General features: G+C 27.3%; 2 protein-coding genes across 2 annotated transcripts; one reads left to right on the forward strand and one right to left on the reverse strand.

The window, feature by feature from the left end:
* Positions 1 to 500: 500 nt before the first annotated feature.
* On the reverse strand, positions 501 to 1,451 carry LOC145742497 (uncharacterized). Its single transcript, XM_082560271.1, has one exon. It carries the CDS (start codon positions 1,449 to 1,451, stop codon positions 501 to 503), a length of 951 nt encoding a protein of 316 aa, XP_082416397.1.
* Positions 1,452 to 5,740: 4,289 nt separating this feature from the next.
* Positions 5,741 to 15,344, forward strand: LOC145741907 (uncharacterized). Its single transcript, XM_082559589.1, has 15 exons — positions 5,741 to 5,944; positions 6,306 to 6,499; positions 7,130 to 7,218; positions 7,546 to 7,685; positions 8,182 to 8,680; positions 9,084 to 9,304; positions 10,304 to 10,483; positions 10,694 to 11,122; positions 11,611 to 11,678; positions 12,035 to 12,120; positions 12,550 to 12,673; positions 12,992 to 13,094; positions 13,507 to 13,580; positions 13,758 to 13,872; positions 14,150 to 15,344. Exons 1-15 carry the CDS (start codon positions 5,796 to 5,798, stop codon positions 14,343 to 14,345), a joined length of 2,667 nt encoding a protein of 888 aa, XP_082415715.1. The 5' UTR covers positions 5,741 to 5,795; the 3' UTR covers positions 14,346 to 15,344.
* The last annotated feature ends 64 nt before the right edge of the window (positions 15,345 to 15,408 follow it).

A 15,408-nucleotide genomic window follows, 5' to 3' on the forward strand; every position in this document is an offset into this window, starting at 1 on the left:
AACCCCGGTTAGTTAGGGCTATCATGCCGTTCATGCGACCTTTAGTAAGGCGCTATAAACGATGTGAACTTCTGCTGAGCCAGTTCTTAATCAGCAGCGTAATTATCAAGCAAATATATTTTATAATATCTTTTGACAGGCAGCTCGAGACTGAGTCGGGGTAACAATTGCTACTCTTTGTTTAGGTCGCACATAAGACCTTTCCACATCAAGGATAAATATATATACAAAAAAAAATATATATTTATATAAACAGATTTTAAAAGTTTAAAATATTGTCAACCAAGTCATATTTTTATTTTTAAGATACATTTAAAGTATGTAAATTTTAAGCTTCAACTTTAGGCAATTATTAGTTTTATTTTCATAATGTAACAACTATTATTATACTTGGTAAGCTGTAATTAACTAAAAATGTTATTAAATAAAAAAAAGATCAGTTTTAAATAAATATTACAAGACACTGTTAAACAAAATCGTAAGATTTGCACAAATTTGTTTTAGTTGGAATTTGATTCTTCCGTTGCAACGCACTCCGCATTTCTCGATGAGTAACAAGGAAAAAGTCGATCCCGCCAATCAGGAAAAACCACAACGACACAGACAATGTTCAGAAGAAGATTAATGTTTGTTATCACTTTTGGAACAATATTTATTTCACTTACGACAGCAACGTTAATGACCACGACCAATAAATCACTAATAACACAAACCAACGCCAAGTAAAATGCTCGTCGAATAACGTGGACTAATTTGATAGCAGTTTCGTTGTTTGTTCCTTCTCGGTTTGCTCGCAACGATGCTCTGTGTTTCAGCAATGGATAAACAAACAGTAGCAAAAGAACGATATGAAAACTCAGAGTTACTATACCAAGAGCAGCCCAATGATACTCGGCTGGAAAAGCACTGGTGTATAATTTACATCCGTAATTTGTTCGGTGAAACCACTGTGTTGAGTCGTGTATTGCTGGGTTAATTAATCCTATTAGGACCATGATAACTATGGTCGCACTACTTAATACTCTAGTACATTGTGATGTTAAATGTCTTGTATTTGGGCTGACATAAAATGTTCTTTGTCTCAGCCACAAAACAGTGTACACCGAAATGAAAATAAAATTCGTTAGCGTGAAATCAACTTTCACCAATTCGTCACAAAAATAAATATCCGAAATCAAATCCAAAAATATTTCAAGGAACTGGGATAAAAATGTGAACATGCCAAACACTGCGCAAGCTATTGTGCTTATACGCATTGGTATAGCGTATTTCTCTTCGACTTGAGATCTAGCACCAACCCTTTTTCGATGAAGTCTGCACTCATAAATAACAAGTGAAACGGATATGTATGCAGCTATAAGAGTAGACAGCACCGTGACAAAACCGAGTGTCCGTACTCGAACTAATGAAATTTGAACGGGCTGTGGTGCCGCGGTTGTTAACAAATCCATTTCCATTTAAATTACCTGCTCAAATTTTACGATATTTTTTCTGCATTAAAAATGAAACATAGATATATACGAACAAAAAAAATCTTTATCAATAGTCTATTAATTTATAATAAAAAAGTTTGCTTCCAGTTAACTATGTTGTAGCTGATTTTAAAATAAGCCTATTCTTGGGTATTATGGTATGCAATATTTAAAATATCCTACCAAAAATATCAACAATAAAGTTTAAAACATTAACTAGTAACAAAACGTATTTGTTTACTATTTTTAAAATTGAAATATTTTGTAATCAAAGTAGTCTAAAACTAAAAGAACTTTACTTCATACTACTTACTACACACAAGCAAAGGCTAGCTAACACTCTTCTGAAACTATAACAAACGAAACTTAATAATCTCTTACGACAAGTTAAAATATGTTTATGTTCAATTATAAATTAAGTTTAATAGTTTCATGATACTTTTAATTTACAGGATGCTCTTCACTAATATTGGTAAAATTACAGTCTTCAAATGGTATTTAAGGGTAATTTATAACTTTTACGTATACTGACGTCTTTCTTGGGTTTAATCTCTTTATCTACTATAACGCTGGTACCAAAATTATTCAGTAAGTTATTATTAATTCATAACAAATTCTATCGCTGTTAACTAAATACTTGTAATTTCAATATCTTTGCAAATTATATCGAACTATTAGATTAAATCACCTAAATTTAATTGCCTAATAAAAAATAATTATTATTGTAAGTGTTAACGGCCTTACCCTGCTATTACTAAGCTTTTCTGGATTAGTGTTATTATTACAATGACTATTCAAAAATAAAATTAGCTGTTCTTAACTTAAAACAACAAAATAATTGATAACTTTATACAGTTTGATTTAACGAAAGCTTACTTGTTTTAAAATATTAAAGATACGAATTTCTTAATAAGGAATAACACCATAATTTTAACGATGTTTTTTTCTTATATCTATTATTTAAATTAATCAGATTCCATGTAAATAAAAAGATTAGTTTTCAAATTTTAAGATAAACTAGATTTATTTGATAAATAAAATATGGTTTGAAGTTATTTGATTATTTTTATATTGTGATTAAATTTATGCAATAACATTACTTAATTAAAAATATTAACTAAACTAATTAATTGAATGCTACGTATTTAATTTTTAGACTAGAACTTTTTTTATTTATTAGACTAAAAATTTCAAAACAAAATTGATTTAAAAGATTTAAAATATTATTCTTTAAATTTAAGTGAACAATTAAGAATTTAATTGCAATAAACAAAAAAAAACGTTTTTAAAAAAAAATATTAGTATTCATATACATTAGACCAACATTTTGATAACTAAAATTATTCTTTACTTTTTAATAAACAAACAAACATTTAATTATATTAAACAAATAAAAATTAATTTTTAACACAGTTTTAAGTTGTCAACATTAGGCTATACATAAACTAAATTTTGAATTTCTAAAATTGATTTTTGATTTTTAATAAATAAACAAGCATTTAAATATAATAAACAAACAAAAATCATTTTTTATATATGTTTTTTAATTACTTGTATTATAAAATATATTATTAAAATTGAATGCTTAATATCGAACTTTATAGAACAAACAAAAATTTAAATATAATAAACAAACAAAAATTAAATTTTTAAGCTATTTTTGAGTTATTAATATTATAATATAAAACTGATCGAAGTTTGAAAACCTAATAACGATCTTTAAACTTTAATAAATAAACAAGCAATTAGTAAATAGTGATAATTAAATTTTAAGAATAGGAGAATTGGAACACAATTAAATTATAAACAACATACTAAAACTTCAGAACTTTATATACACAAGGTCAAAAGTAATTCTATTTCAAAATTCCGATGAGTAAGAATAAAAAATTTGACAATAACGAAATCTAAGATTTCGAACTATGATAAAAATGAAAATAATAATAAAAATACTGACAATAACAATATGTTTAGAAATCTAAGATTTCAAACCATAATAAAAAAAATGCTGACAATAACAATATAAATTTTAAGCTATACAGGACTTTGCAACTATTTATACAAATTTGAATAAATTTAAAAGTTTGTGGCCAAAATAATTTTAATTTGGATTTTGTAACGTAGTCGACATATAAAACTAAATTTATTTAATCAAAGTTAATAAAATTAAAAATAAAGATTTGGTTTGTTTGTTGCGCGTTTCTTAAGTTTATTTTAATTTTTAAAAAAGTACTTAACAAAACAAAAAGAATACATTTAAATTTATATAACAATAGGTTGGTAAAAATACAGATTTGGAGAACAATGCTTTTGTGCTAAGTAAGAAAAAATATTATCCTATTTACTTATCGTAGTATACATTAAAATTTGTGTTTAAAACTAATTGACAAGAAAATCATTTCACCTAATTTAAAATGTTTTCTATTCAGGGCGGGCCCTAGAAAATGCGGCGCCCAATTTAAGAAGCTTCAGTAGGCCACACAGAAAAGATCCTGGAGTAGATCTGGAACTTGGAGTAGATCTGGAACTTTAGGTAATAAAATGTTTGTAGCATGTTTTAGATTTCAATGGATAGTTTTTTAAAGCTGTATTATTTTATGGACATCGTTGAAATACATTTACTTTTAATACTTAATAAATTACTTTGCTTACCCAATTAATTTGACGCGTATTTGACACGCTTAATATTATTTTTGCGTATTTATAAACTTGCCATGCGTGAAATACGCACGTTATCCGAGGTCCCGCTATAGTAAAACGAGTGTATAATACAGGTGTTAGACTAAAAAAACCTCCTCTTAATAATATGGTAAAAAAAAACTTCAGCTTCTGGCTGCAGGGCCCTCTAAAGTGGGGGCCCCTTTTTTGGGAAATTGGTGAAATGTGCCAGGGACCGGCCTTCGATCTATTATACCTCTTTGTAATTATTTTAGTTTTAAAGCGTGGGGTCCAATAGAATTTGTAAAAAAAAATTAATAAATTATATTTGTCTTAATAATGATTTATTATAAATTCTAGGCTTATGTATGTTTTAAAACCGTTATATATTATAAAGGAATACTGCATTTATTGTTTTTTAAAAAAAACACTGTTTACATTTTAATAAAACGTTTAAGCACCATAAAAAAGGCTATTCGCCGTATCATGTCATACGACGTTTTTTTGCGCGTTTTTCAAGTTTCAATCATATAAACTTTAAACTGTATACAAAAGTCTGCCATTAAGTAAATAAATACAATTGTTTAAAAGATCTTTTCCAAATAGTTGTCGTACGTAAGTTTTTCTACTCTCTGGTGTCTTTTTACGAAGTTACAACATAAACACAAATACGTCGTGTTTTTAATCCTGCAACGTACTATAGTTTTTCAACTTTAAACAAAAAATGTTTTTATTTTTACGACAGCATTAGGTAACGGCTTCAACCCGTTGCAAGTTTTACGTAGAATGGTTAAAAGGTCGTTTTGAATTTTGTTTCGAAAATTGCAATTTGCTTTTTAGTTGTTCTCGCATTTTTATTTGTGCTACCACCCTTGATTTGCATCAAGCATTAAGTATTTACCACATGATTACGTTTTTTGACACAAACAGCACCTTTTTTTAGATTTCATTTAGCTAAACTTTTAAAGATTAAATTTTATTAAAAAATTGTAACGCAAAACACGTTTTCAAAGTGTTTTTTATTTTTGTCATTTTTCCTGTTTCATTAAAAAAATCATTAGGTTAGGTTTGTTCACATTATTTTAATAGTAATCTTTTAAATTTTTTTGTGAGGTATTCTTAGGAGAATATTTTCTGATTTTTATATTATTACATGCACAAGTTTTTCTTTTATTATCGATGATGCGTGAAAAACCTACATAATAAAACTTATGTGTATGTCGCAAGGTGACAGTTTTTAGACATCCTTTACATCTAGACATAGCCGTAGTAAACAGAGACGTTGAAAATAGTTTTGTCTGTAAAATTTATATTTGTTACTTGTAACATTAGATACAGTTAAATAACTGCATTTAAAAATTATGGCATTATTTCTATTATTTTCACGTAAGCACTTAACAGTGATTAATTATTCGTTGGCGGATTTGCTAAATAGACAAGTTTGTTTGTTTGTTTATTATATTACGCCCAAAACTTCTGACAACCGTCAGAGCATTATTATACAAACAGCTGCATAGCTACATAAACAGACTAGTTAGCTTGGGTAGTTACATTTTTAAATTGTTAATCTTGGTGTTTGTAGTATTTAATTTGGTAACGTTTACAGACTTGGCTGCTAAATAGCATAATATAGAAGATAAAAAAGGAAATTATCATTGTTTTAAAATGGCTGCAAAGGGTATGAAAGGGTTACAACTTTGGTGTAAACAAAATACAGATGGATACAAGGATGTTAACATAACGAATATGACAACTTCTTGGAAAGATGGTTTAGCATTTTGTGCTCTTTTACATAGATTTCGTCCTGATCTTATGTAATTATTTTTTAAATGTATTATTTTTTATTTAAAGCAAAATTTAAATGTTTATGTCATTTTTAACTTAAGTTTTTGAATAGGTCAAGTGCTAAAGTTTTAACATCGAGTTTGTTTAGGCGCACTTTACAACTTACAGCTATTGCTGTAACGTTTTTGATCATTTTTTAAAAATCAGATTGTATACAGTATATATAAATTTTATATAATACCTAATCTTGAACACCTACTGTTAGAATTACTGATTTATTTGTAAGCATAGGACAATTGTAAACTTGACCTTGTTAATAAAATCATGACCCTAAATATAATTTTATTAAAAAAATTAAAATGTGTTTAAAAAAACTTATAAACTTTTCAGTGATTTTGATGCATTGTCGAAAGAGGATATTCTCCATAACAATCAACTTGCTTTTTCCATTGCTGAAAAGGAGTTATCAATTGCTGCTCTGCTTGATGCAGAAGACATGGTAGCCATGAAAGTTCCAGATAAACTTAGTATAATGACTTATGTTTCTCAATATTACAACACTCTTCATAAACTTAAACCTTCAGGTATAATATATTATACTTACATTTGTAAGGTTAAGTAATTTTAATTTGGGGCAGCGTGGTGTAGTAGTCAGAACACTTGCTACCATATGTGAGGTCATGGGTTGGTTTCCTCTGCTCTTATGCTGTAGCGCCCTCAAGTAAGGCGTTATAACTGATATGAACTCCTACTGAGCCAGCACTTAATCAGCAGCTTAATTATTGGGCAATTGCAATTAATAATCTACCAAACTGCCAAAGGCAACTGGAGATTTGGTCGGGGTAACAAATGTTACTTTATATATCGTGAAGTCGACCTTTCCACATCGAAGATAAAAATATTTAAAAAAAATAACAATATATGCATCTAAATTCTCAACTCTAAAATTCTATTACTTAAATTTAAAATGGATTTTAAAAATGTTTTTTAATTGTATAGTAGGCTTAACGCAGGGATTATGGTAGTATTATATGCTTTACCACTTAAAATTTGGTGTTCAATTTAACGCTTACTCTTTTACTTTTAGTATTTGAATATTTTTTCCTGTAAAATATTTTAAGTAAGTTTTATAGATTCTTTAAAAATATTGTGTAATAGGTATAGTAGTGTTTTGTGGACATTTATTGACTTTTGATATATACAATATTTTGCAGAAAGTACAACAGTTAAGCGCCCGGCAGTCCCGGATAAATCTAAAAACGTTTTCAAAATTCAGAAGACTGAAGTTAACAACGAAAAAATGGTAAAAAATTTTTTTTGGCAAATCATAAAAGTTAACAGTTTATGAAACTTTTAAAAATAATATTAATTCAATTAATCTATAAAAAAAGCATAAATTAAAAAATCAAATAAAATATATTTTTATGCACATGGTGTTATCAGCATTAAATATAAATAGCTTAATGCAAAAAGCTTCGTATTTTTGTTAGTAATTTGGGCATGCTATATTGTTTTTTGTTACAAAATAAAATGATCCAGTACCTGGCCAATTTTTTAATTGCTTTAGCCAACCTTAATATATGAAGTGGACCAAACTCTAATATACACTTTAACTTTTTTGTTTTTTTAGAAAATTGTGACACCCAAACCAAGAGGTATGTTGTCCGAGAAGACGTCAGCTTTTATTTTATGTGAGATATGTGGAAAAAGAGTTCATTTGGTTGAAAGATATATTGATGATGGTAAGATTTACCATCGGCAATGTCACAGGTAATTACTTAAAAAATCATGAGGTTTTGTATCACTAGTCAATTGTTTGCCCTACAGGCTGCATTTTGATTGTCAAATTATGTGTCAGTTACCTGTACACCACAATGAGCATTTTTTTTATTATAAAGGCCTATTTATAAATTGGAGATATATACATATTTTATATATAATATCCACTATGGTCCATTATGTAAAGATTAAAACACGAAAAAATTTTAATAAAACAAAAAAACTTGAAATTAACAACATATTGGTAGGGGTATCACAACATGCAAAATAGAAATATGATGTTAACAATAGTTTGAAAATTCAGTTTTTACTAACTTCATGTTTAACTTATCCAATACCAAATTTACTAATTGTGATAAAAAAATTTACTAATTGTGATAAACATAATAGTTTATAGTGCACGTAACATACTAAAATAGCATTATTTTCACCCATTAAATTTATTTTTGTCTAAAAAACAAACTTACTTTTCTATGTATTTTTATAGACAAAAATCCTTAGGCGGAATGTACAGAAGGGGTGGATCGAAAGCTGTGAATAAATTTGAAATTAAATCTTCTAATTTAGTTGAAAAAACACTTGAAAAAATGGACGATTTTGAAACTGATTCTGTTTCAAAAGTGTCAAAAAGTGATCAAAAACCCAAAAAAATATTACCGAGTGACAAAGAAAAGATTGAAACACCTAATGAATCGGGTGAAAATATTAAAAAAGATTCGCCAGTAAAACCAACTAACAATAAATTAAATAACTTAAATGAAAATAATCAAAGCTTACCTAATGATAAATCACCATCAAAAAAATTGGAAAACACCAAAGTTGTGCAACCTAATCAAATTGATGAAGACAAAGATGAACCCAACGAAAACAAAGAATTACTAGATGACAGTAATTTTCACAAAGATGCAAGTAAAACAGAATCAGATTTGAAAAACAATGATTCCTTAAACATGGAAGACAATAGTTTAAAATCTAACATTACCGAGGTAAATAAAAGTCTTAATCTATAAATTATATATGTGTATTATAGGTTAAATTGTTTAATTTTCTATTTAATTGGTGCCATTAGATTTTTTTATATTATATATCTTTATTTCTGATGTGGGCAGGTCGACTTCACGACCTAAATATGGAGTAACATCAGTTACCCCGACCCAATCAGTTTGGGATATTATAGAATATAATTGCCTGATACTTACACTGCTGATTAAGTGCTGGCTCAGCAGAAGTTTATACCGTTTGTATCACCTTACTCAAGGACGCTACAGCATTAAAGCAGTGGAGATTAAATCATCGACCTCATGTTGTGTAGCAAGTGTTCTGACTACTACACCACGCTGCAGGCTTATTATTGCCTGTTGAAATTAATATTAGCATTTATTTTTAAAGAACATTGCTTCCAACAAGGGCCTTTCTTCAAGCTCTGAATCTGATAACGACACTCGAAAAATGTTACCATCTCTTCTCCATTCACTTGCTGCAGCTAAGCAAGACAAACAACAGAGTGAAATTAGTTTTCCTTCTTCCGAAAATGGACTTTCTCCTCTTTCTACTGCTCCCTTGATCAGTGAACTTCCAAAAACACAACAAACACCAAAACCAGTGCCAAGGTATGGTATTTGATTAAAATTTTAATATTTTTTTAAGTTTTATTACAACACATTTAAATTATTTTTAGATTTTATAATAAAATCGGTTTTAAAAAATTAAAAATCAATTGCAAATTAAAAAAAAATATTTACCTAAAAAAAAATTAAAATTAAAAATTATTCTTGACTAACAAATAATTTTGGACTGTTTTTTAATATTAAGACAACTACAATCAGTTGATAATTGTATAATGTAATTTATAATTAACACAATATGCAAAATGGATACATGAGTTTTGACCTAAATGACTAATATAAATTAAAAAGACTTCCTTAAAATATTAGGCATATTTGACATTTTATTTTTGTAACCTAAAAGGATTTTAAAATTGACATTTACAGAAGTGATATTTATTTACCAAACATAAGAAAAACTGGGTCTAGAAAATGGCATTTATTTTAAGTGTTTTTTATTGGCTATGCAATTTAAACAGTTCCTTTAAAATGTTACAAATTAATACAAAAAAAAACAAATTAAATAAAATAAGTAATAGATTAAATTTAAACTGGTTGTATTACATCACAAAATTTATGATCTTTTTAGAAAGTATATAAAGTATGTTAATAAAAACAAATTAAGAAAAAAAATTATGTGTAAGTGAAATTGTGCCTTATTATTCTGCCCTGTTCAATTTTACGATTTGCAATTTCCAAAAAAATTAACATTATGATATTAACCAAAATTTGCAAACTAACTTACAGTTTGTATTCAAAGTCCATTCTACCAGTATTAACTATATCATGACAATTTTTTTAATATTTTATAGGCCTTTATTAGAAATAAATATTATAACCTAATAGGCTATCTTAAAACCAAGTAAAGAAACAAAAATTTAAAAAAAAAAACAATTTTTTTTTTATTTAAAATAATTAACACTTTTTTTAGAGTAAAAAGTAGTTATTTTTTATTTAATTAAATCCTTTTTTTGTTTTTCATGATTTTATTATTTTATTGTTTAGCCCAAGACATTTTCCATCTATAGTTAATAAAGACTTGACAGAGGAAAAGGACCTGAACAAATCTTTAAATCCATTTGATTGTGATCTTGATATGACGACTGATTCTATTGTAATTGAAGATGACAGAAATGAAAAATCTTTAAACCCGTTTGGAGAAGAGATTCCTGAAATTAAAAAGGGGTTTGACTTTTTTTAAATATGGCTAAACCCTAAAAAAATTTGTTAAAAGCGGATTTATATTTTTATCAAAACCCTAGTTTTGTAACATTTAGAATTAAAGCCTTTTTTAAATAATTTTTTTTTTGTTTGATTTTGTTTAAGCATCATAAATTTGTCAATGATTTGAAAAAGGAATTTCAATTTAATTTTGTTTTGTTTGTTTTGTTGTAGGTCAACACAATATGACGACAGTTTAAATCCATTTGGGTCTGAGTCTGACAGTTTGGAAGAATTGAACAACGATGAAATAAAACAAACACGGACTGTTGAAAATTCTGTAAAACAAAAAGATGCAACAGAAAAAGTAAATGTTAACAACGACAGACTCAATCCATTCAGTGACGAGTATGAGGATAAAAAAGAAAAAGCCCCAAAACCTCCTGTAAGGCGGGTCAAGGGACCTGCACCGCTACCCCCTGTAAATAAGGAAAATTTATCCGAAAAAATGTCACCCCAAAAGAAAAAACAACCCCTCAAAGCGTTGGTGCCCCCTGAAAATGATAATAAAATTGTCTCGCCACGCAAAAAAGCACCAGACTGGAAATCTGACGTAGAATTAAAAATGAAAGTTTTGAATACGAACAATGAAGCTGATACCAAGTAAGTGCATTGTCAATACTAATTGCACATTTTTTTACTGTCTATCACACCTTTAAAAGTATCAATCAACATTCTGTTGAAAAAGGTTGATTTCACGACCTAAACATAAAGTAACATCAATTACCTTGACCCAGTCTCGAGTTGCTTTTGGCAGTTTGGGATTGTATAGAATATAATTACATTATAATTACGCTGCTGATTAAGTGTTGGCTCAACAGGAGTTTATATCATTTATAGCGCCTTACTCAAGAGCGCTACATCATGAGAGTAGCGGGGATCGAACTCCGGACCCCATATGGTTAAGCCAAGTGTTTTGACCACTATACCACACTGTTGGTAATGTACAGGCAGTAAAGTCAGCTTTTGGACATCAAGGGTAAAAAAATACAAAAAAAAGTTCTTCAAAGTTTCCCATTTTTTTCAAAAATACCAACTTCACTTGTGCAGTTAAATTTTTTTTGTTATTAAAAAAAGGTATTTTATGTTAGGTATATAGACAAATCCAAATTAAAATCAATAGAAAATTCAAGAGAGAACAAATCTTCGAATACTAAAAGTAAGTAGGCTATTCAATAATCTTAAATAAATACTTGACATAAGTAGAATATAGAATTTTTGATTTGTATTCGTTAAATACCAGTTATCAAACCTTAATACAAAACATAATCATTTTCAGATTTTAAACAATTTTCTGTTTCCACATTTTTTTAGCCCAAAGTGCAAACTTTGCTTTACTTTTATTGTATATATAAAAAAAGGGCAGCAACATATTTTAGAATAAGATTTAAACTTCAAATTAAAAAAAAAACTGTTCAGAAAAGTCAACTATTTTTTTTAAAGCATGTTTGTCGGTACTGTATGTAATAAGATATTAAAAACCCTCACTTTAAATAATAAAAATTTGTTTTTAAGATTTAACAAGTCCTGCAATTGCTAATACTAAACCAAAACCTTCGCGTCTAGCTCCAAGTTTTGGGTTTCCACTTGTGAAAAGAAGGGTAAATAATTTGTTTTTTTACTAATATTAGTTTTTAGCAATCTTTTTAAAACTGTTAATTCTGTTGGAGAATTGTCTTATCACCAAACAATTCAATTGAAACAAGTTGCCCGAAAAATATATTTTACTGGCAATTACTTACAGTCTTTATTACCCCAAGCTTCCCAAAGCCTTCTTTGGAAAGTTCTCTTTAATTTCCCAAAAAACTGTTGACCTAAATTCAATAAAATGTCATTTTTAAAAATGTTTTTTTTCGAAAATGCCCAAATCGGTAAAATGGTTGTCCTAAACATGAGCTGATATTATTTCTTTCAGAATGATCAGCAACTGTAAATCAAGCTGATAATAAATACTAAAATTACTGTACAAAGTATCAGCCTACCGATTTTATTAAAATCTTTTTTAATAATTTTTTTTGTTCTATATTAAGATTAAATATGAAATGACAGAAGAAGAAATTGAAAGTGAGATGACCATTGTGGACATCCAGTTAAAAGATTTGGAGGACAAAGGAGTAAAATTAGAAGAAGTTTTAAGGATAGAGATGCAGCCAGGTAAGTTTTAAATGAGAGTGTGAATTATCCTAATAAAAATTTGTGGACAATCTGTATGCAGAAATATATATAATTTTAATTTTTCATTTTATAAATAAATCTTAATTACCTTTTTATTTATGGATTTTTTTACAGAAATCTATTAAATTTAAAAAAAATTTTGTTACAGATTATTAGTTTTTTTTTTTTTTGCGTTTGTATGATTTTTATTTCGTTGGCTACAATAAGTTTTTTGGGGGCTAAACAATATTTAACTTCTAATAAAAATTTAAAAAAGTTTTTTTTGTCAATATTTAATCTCTAATTTTTTCATGGAAGATAAAGAATGGAAGAATGAAAGTGACAAACTTTTGGCAGATTGGTTTGAGCTTGTTCATGACAAGAATATCCTTGTTCGACGTGAAACTGGACTTGTGTTTTTGTTAGTAATCTTTCAAATATTATTTTGTTGAATTTTTTTTATATTTATTCTCGATCTTGGAAGGTCGACTTCACGGCCTAAACATAGAGTAACATCAGTTATCCCAATCCAATCTCGAGTCGCCTTTGCCAGTTTGGGACAATATAGAATATAATTGCCTGATAATTACACTGCTGATTTAAGTGCTGACTCAGCAGGAGTTTATACCATTTGAAGCGCCTTACTCAAGGGCGCCTTACAACATAAGAGAAGTGGTGATCGGACCAAAGACCTTGTGTAGTGTAGCAGATGTCCTGACTACTACACCATGCTGCAGGGTTATCACTTTATCATCAATTTTATTTTTGTGTACAATGTTTTTATAAAATTAGGTCTTTAATATAACGAATTTTTAAAAGTGTTTATTTTGTAGAATGCAACAACAAAAATTGGAACAAAAACATGCTGATGTTGAATTTAAAATAAGAAAACTTCTTAATAAACCTGGTAAATTAAACTAAAAGTTAAAGTTCATGAAATTTTCGTTAAAAAAGTTTAAAAAAATGTAACAAAAAAATGATTTAATTTAAATAAAATTTAACTTTAAAATTTAGTATATGCATTAACATTAATATAAGTGTAAAGGAAAGTAAAATAGGATGATAAAGATTGATTTTTAAAAAGATGCAGAAAAGAGTTCGGATGAGAAAGAGGAGGAAAGTAAATTGTTGGAGGAATTGGTGAAAATTGTTGAAAGAAGAAACACAATAATAAACTCAATTGAAGAAGAAAGAGTCAAGTAAATATAATTTTAATATAAAATAAAACAATAAGTTTTTAAAGGGTGTATTATCTCAAAATAAACTAGGACATTCTACTACATATGGCTGTCAAATGTTTAAAAAAAAGCATATCTTAATTTAGGTAGTTAAAAAATTAATTTGTTGTGTTTTTCAATAATTCAATACCATAAATTTTATTTGATACATTTTTAATACAATTTTCTTCAAAAATTCATAATTTCTTGTTAAGTTATTTATTAGTTTTTTTAAAGTATTTATTTTTTTTGTTTACAGAGAAGAGGAAGAAGATCAAGCGTACGATTTGATGAAAAAACTTAACAGGAGTGTTCCGAATGAATCAGAACACATAAAAAAGAAAAAAAAGAACAAGGTGAAAAAAATGTTTAGCAAGCGAAAGAAAAACCCAGCACAAAAAACCTCGAACAAACAAAATTTGGAACAAAGTTCAAATCCAAATTTGGAAACTTAAATGGGAAGTTGAAAAAAAGTTTTGAAACAAAAAGTGTTACAAGAAAAGTTAATTGTATTTAAGCCAAATATAACATTTAAGCCAATTATAACACCATTTTTATCTAAGGCAATAATTTTATTTTGTGAATTCGTCAAATTTTTATTTATTTTTTTTTTAGAAATTATAAGCTTTAATTTTAATTCAAAATTTGTTTCTTTTTTTGTAAGTGCAATCGATTCATGCACAAAGGTGGTTGTAAATATGTTTTGTAATCAATAGCATTTTAATTTAAAAGCTATTCGTTTTAATATTGAAAAAGGGCCTAATTGTTAATTCTAAAGAAAAAAATGTTTATAAAAAAGTGTTTTTGCATTGCCAATGTTGAACTTTAAGACAATATTGTTTTGCTTATATAGATTGACTTTGTAGTATTACTAATATAAAATGCAGGTATTATTTTATGTTGCACACACACTTTTACAAAATCAGTTGTTAAAAAAAATGAATTACCTATTTTTTAATAGTACCAAAGCAATATTAATTCCTTTTTAGTTTTTAGCAATATACGAATAACTTTGTCCTGCTATGCTGTGCATTTAAATTTACTTTTTTTTAAGTATTTTAATTTGTAGTTTTCGAATATTGAAGATATTTTTTTCCTTACTGCTAATATGTATACATGGCAAAGTTGTAAATAGTTTTCAACGGAAGAATATTTTAGTTTTGGATAATTAACTACCCTGTACATTTTATTTCCATTGGCTTGTCTTTATTTTCCTTTTTTTTGTTAAAATTTTATTTCAGTCAACTAAAAGCAATCAACACTAACACCTGCATCTATATTCAACCCAAATTTTAAAGTATTTGTACCTGTATAATAAAGTAATAAATATAACAAATCAATTTCTATTCCTGCTTTTTCCTATTTACTAATTGTTAAGATTTTATTTATGTACTGTTCAAGTATTAATTTTATAAATATTTTAAAACATTTCTCAATTTTTTTTTGTAAACAATATTTACTGATGGATATGTGCTGGCATATTTAATTTATTATATCTTAATTATAAACAAAACTGAT

Source organism: Corella eumyota, chromosome 2, assembly GCF_963082875.1.
Source record: "Corella eumyota chromosome 2, kaCorEumy4.1, whole genome shotgun sequence".
NCBI lineage: Eukaryota > Metazoa > Chordata > Ascidiacea > Phlebobranchia > Corellidae > Corella > Corella eumyota.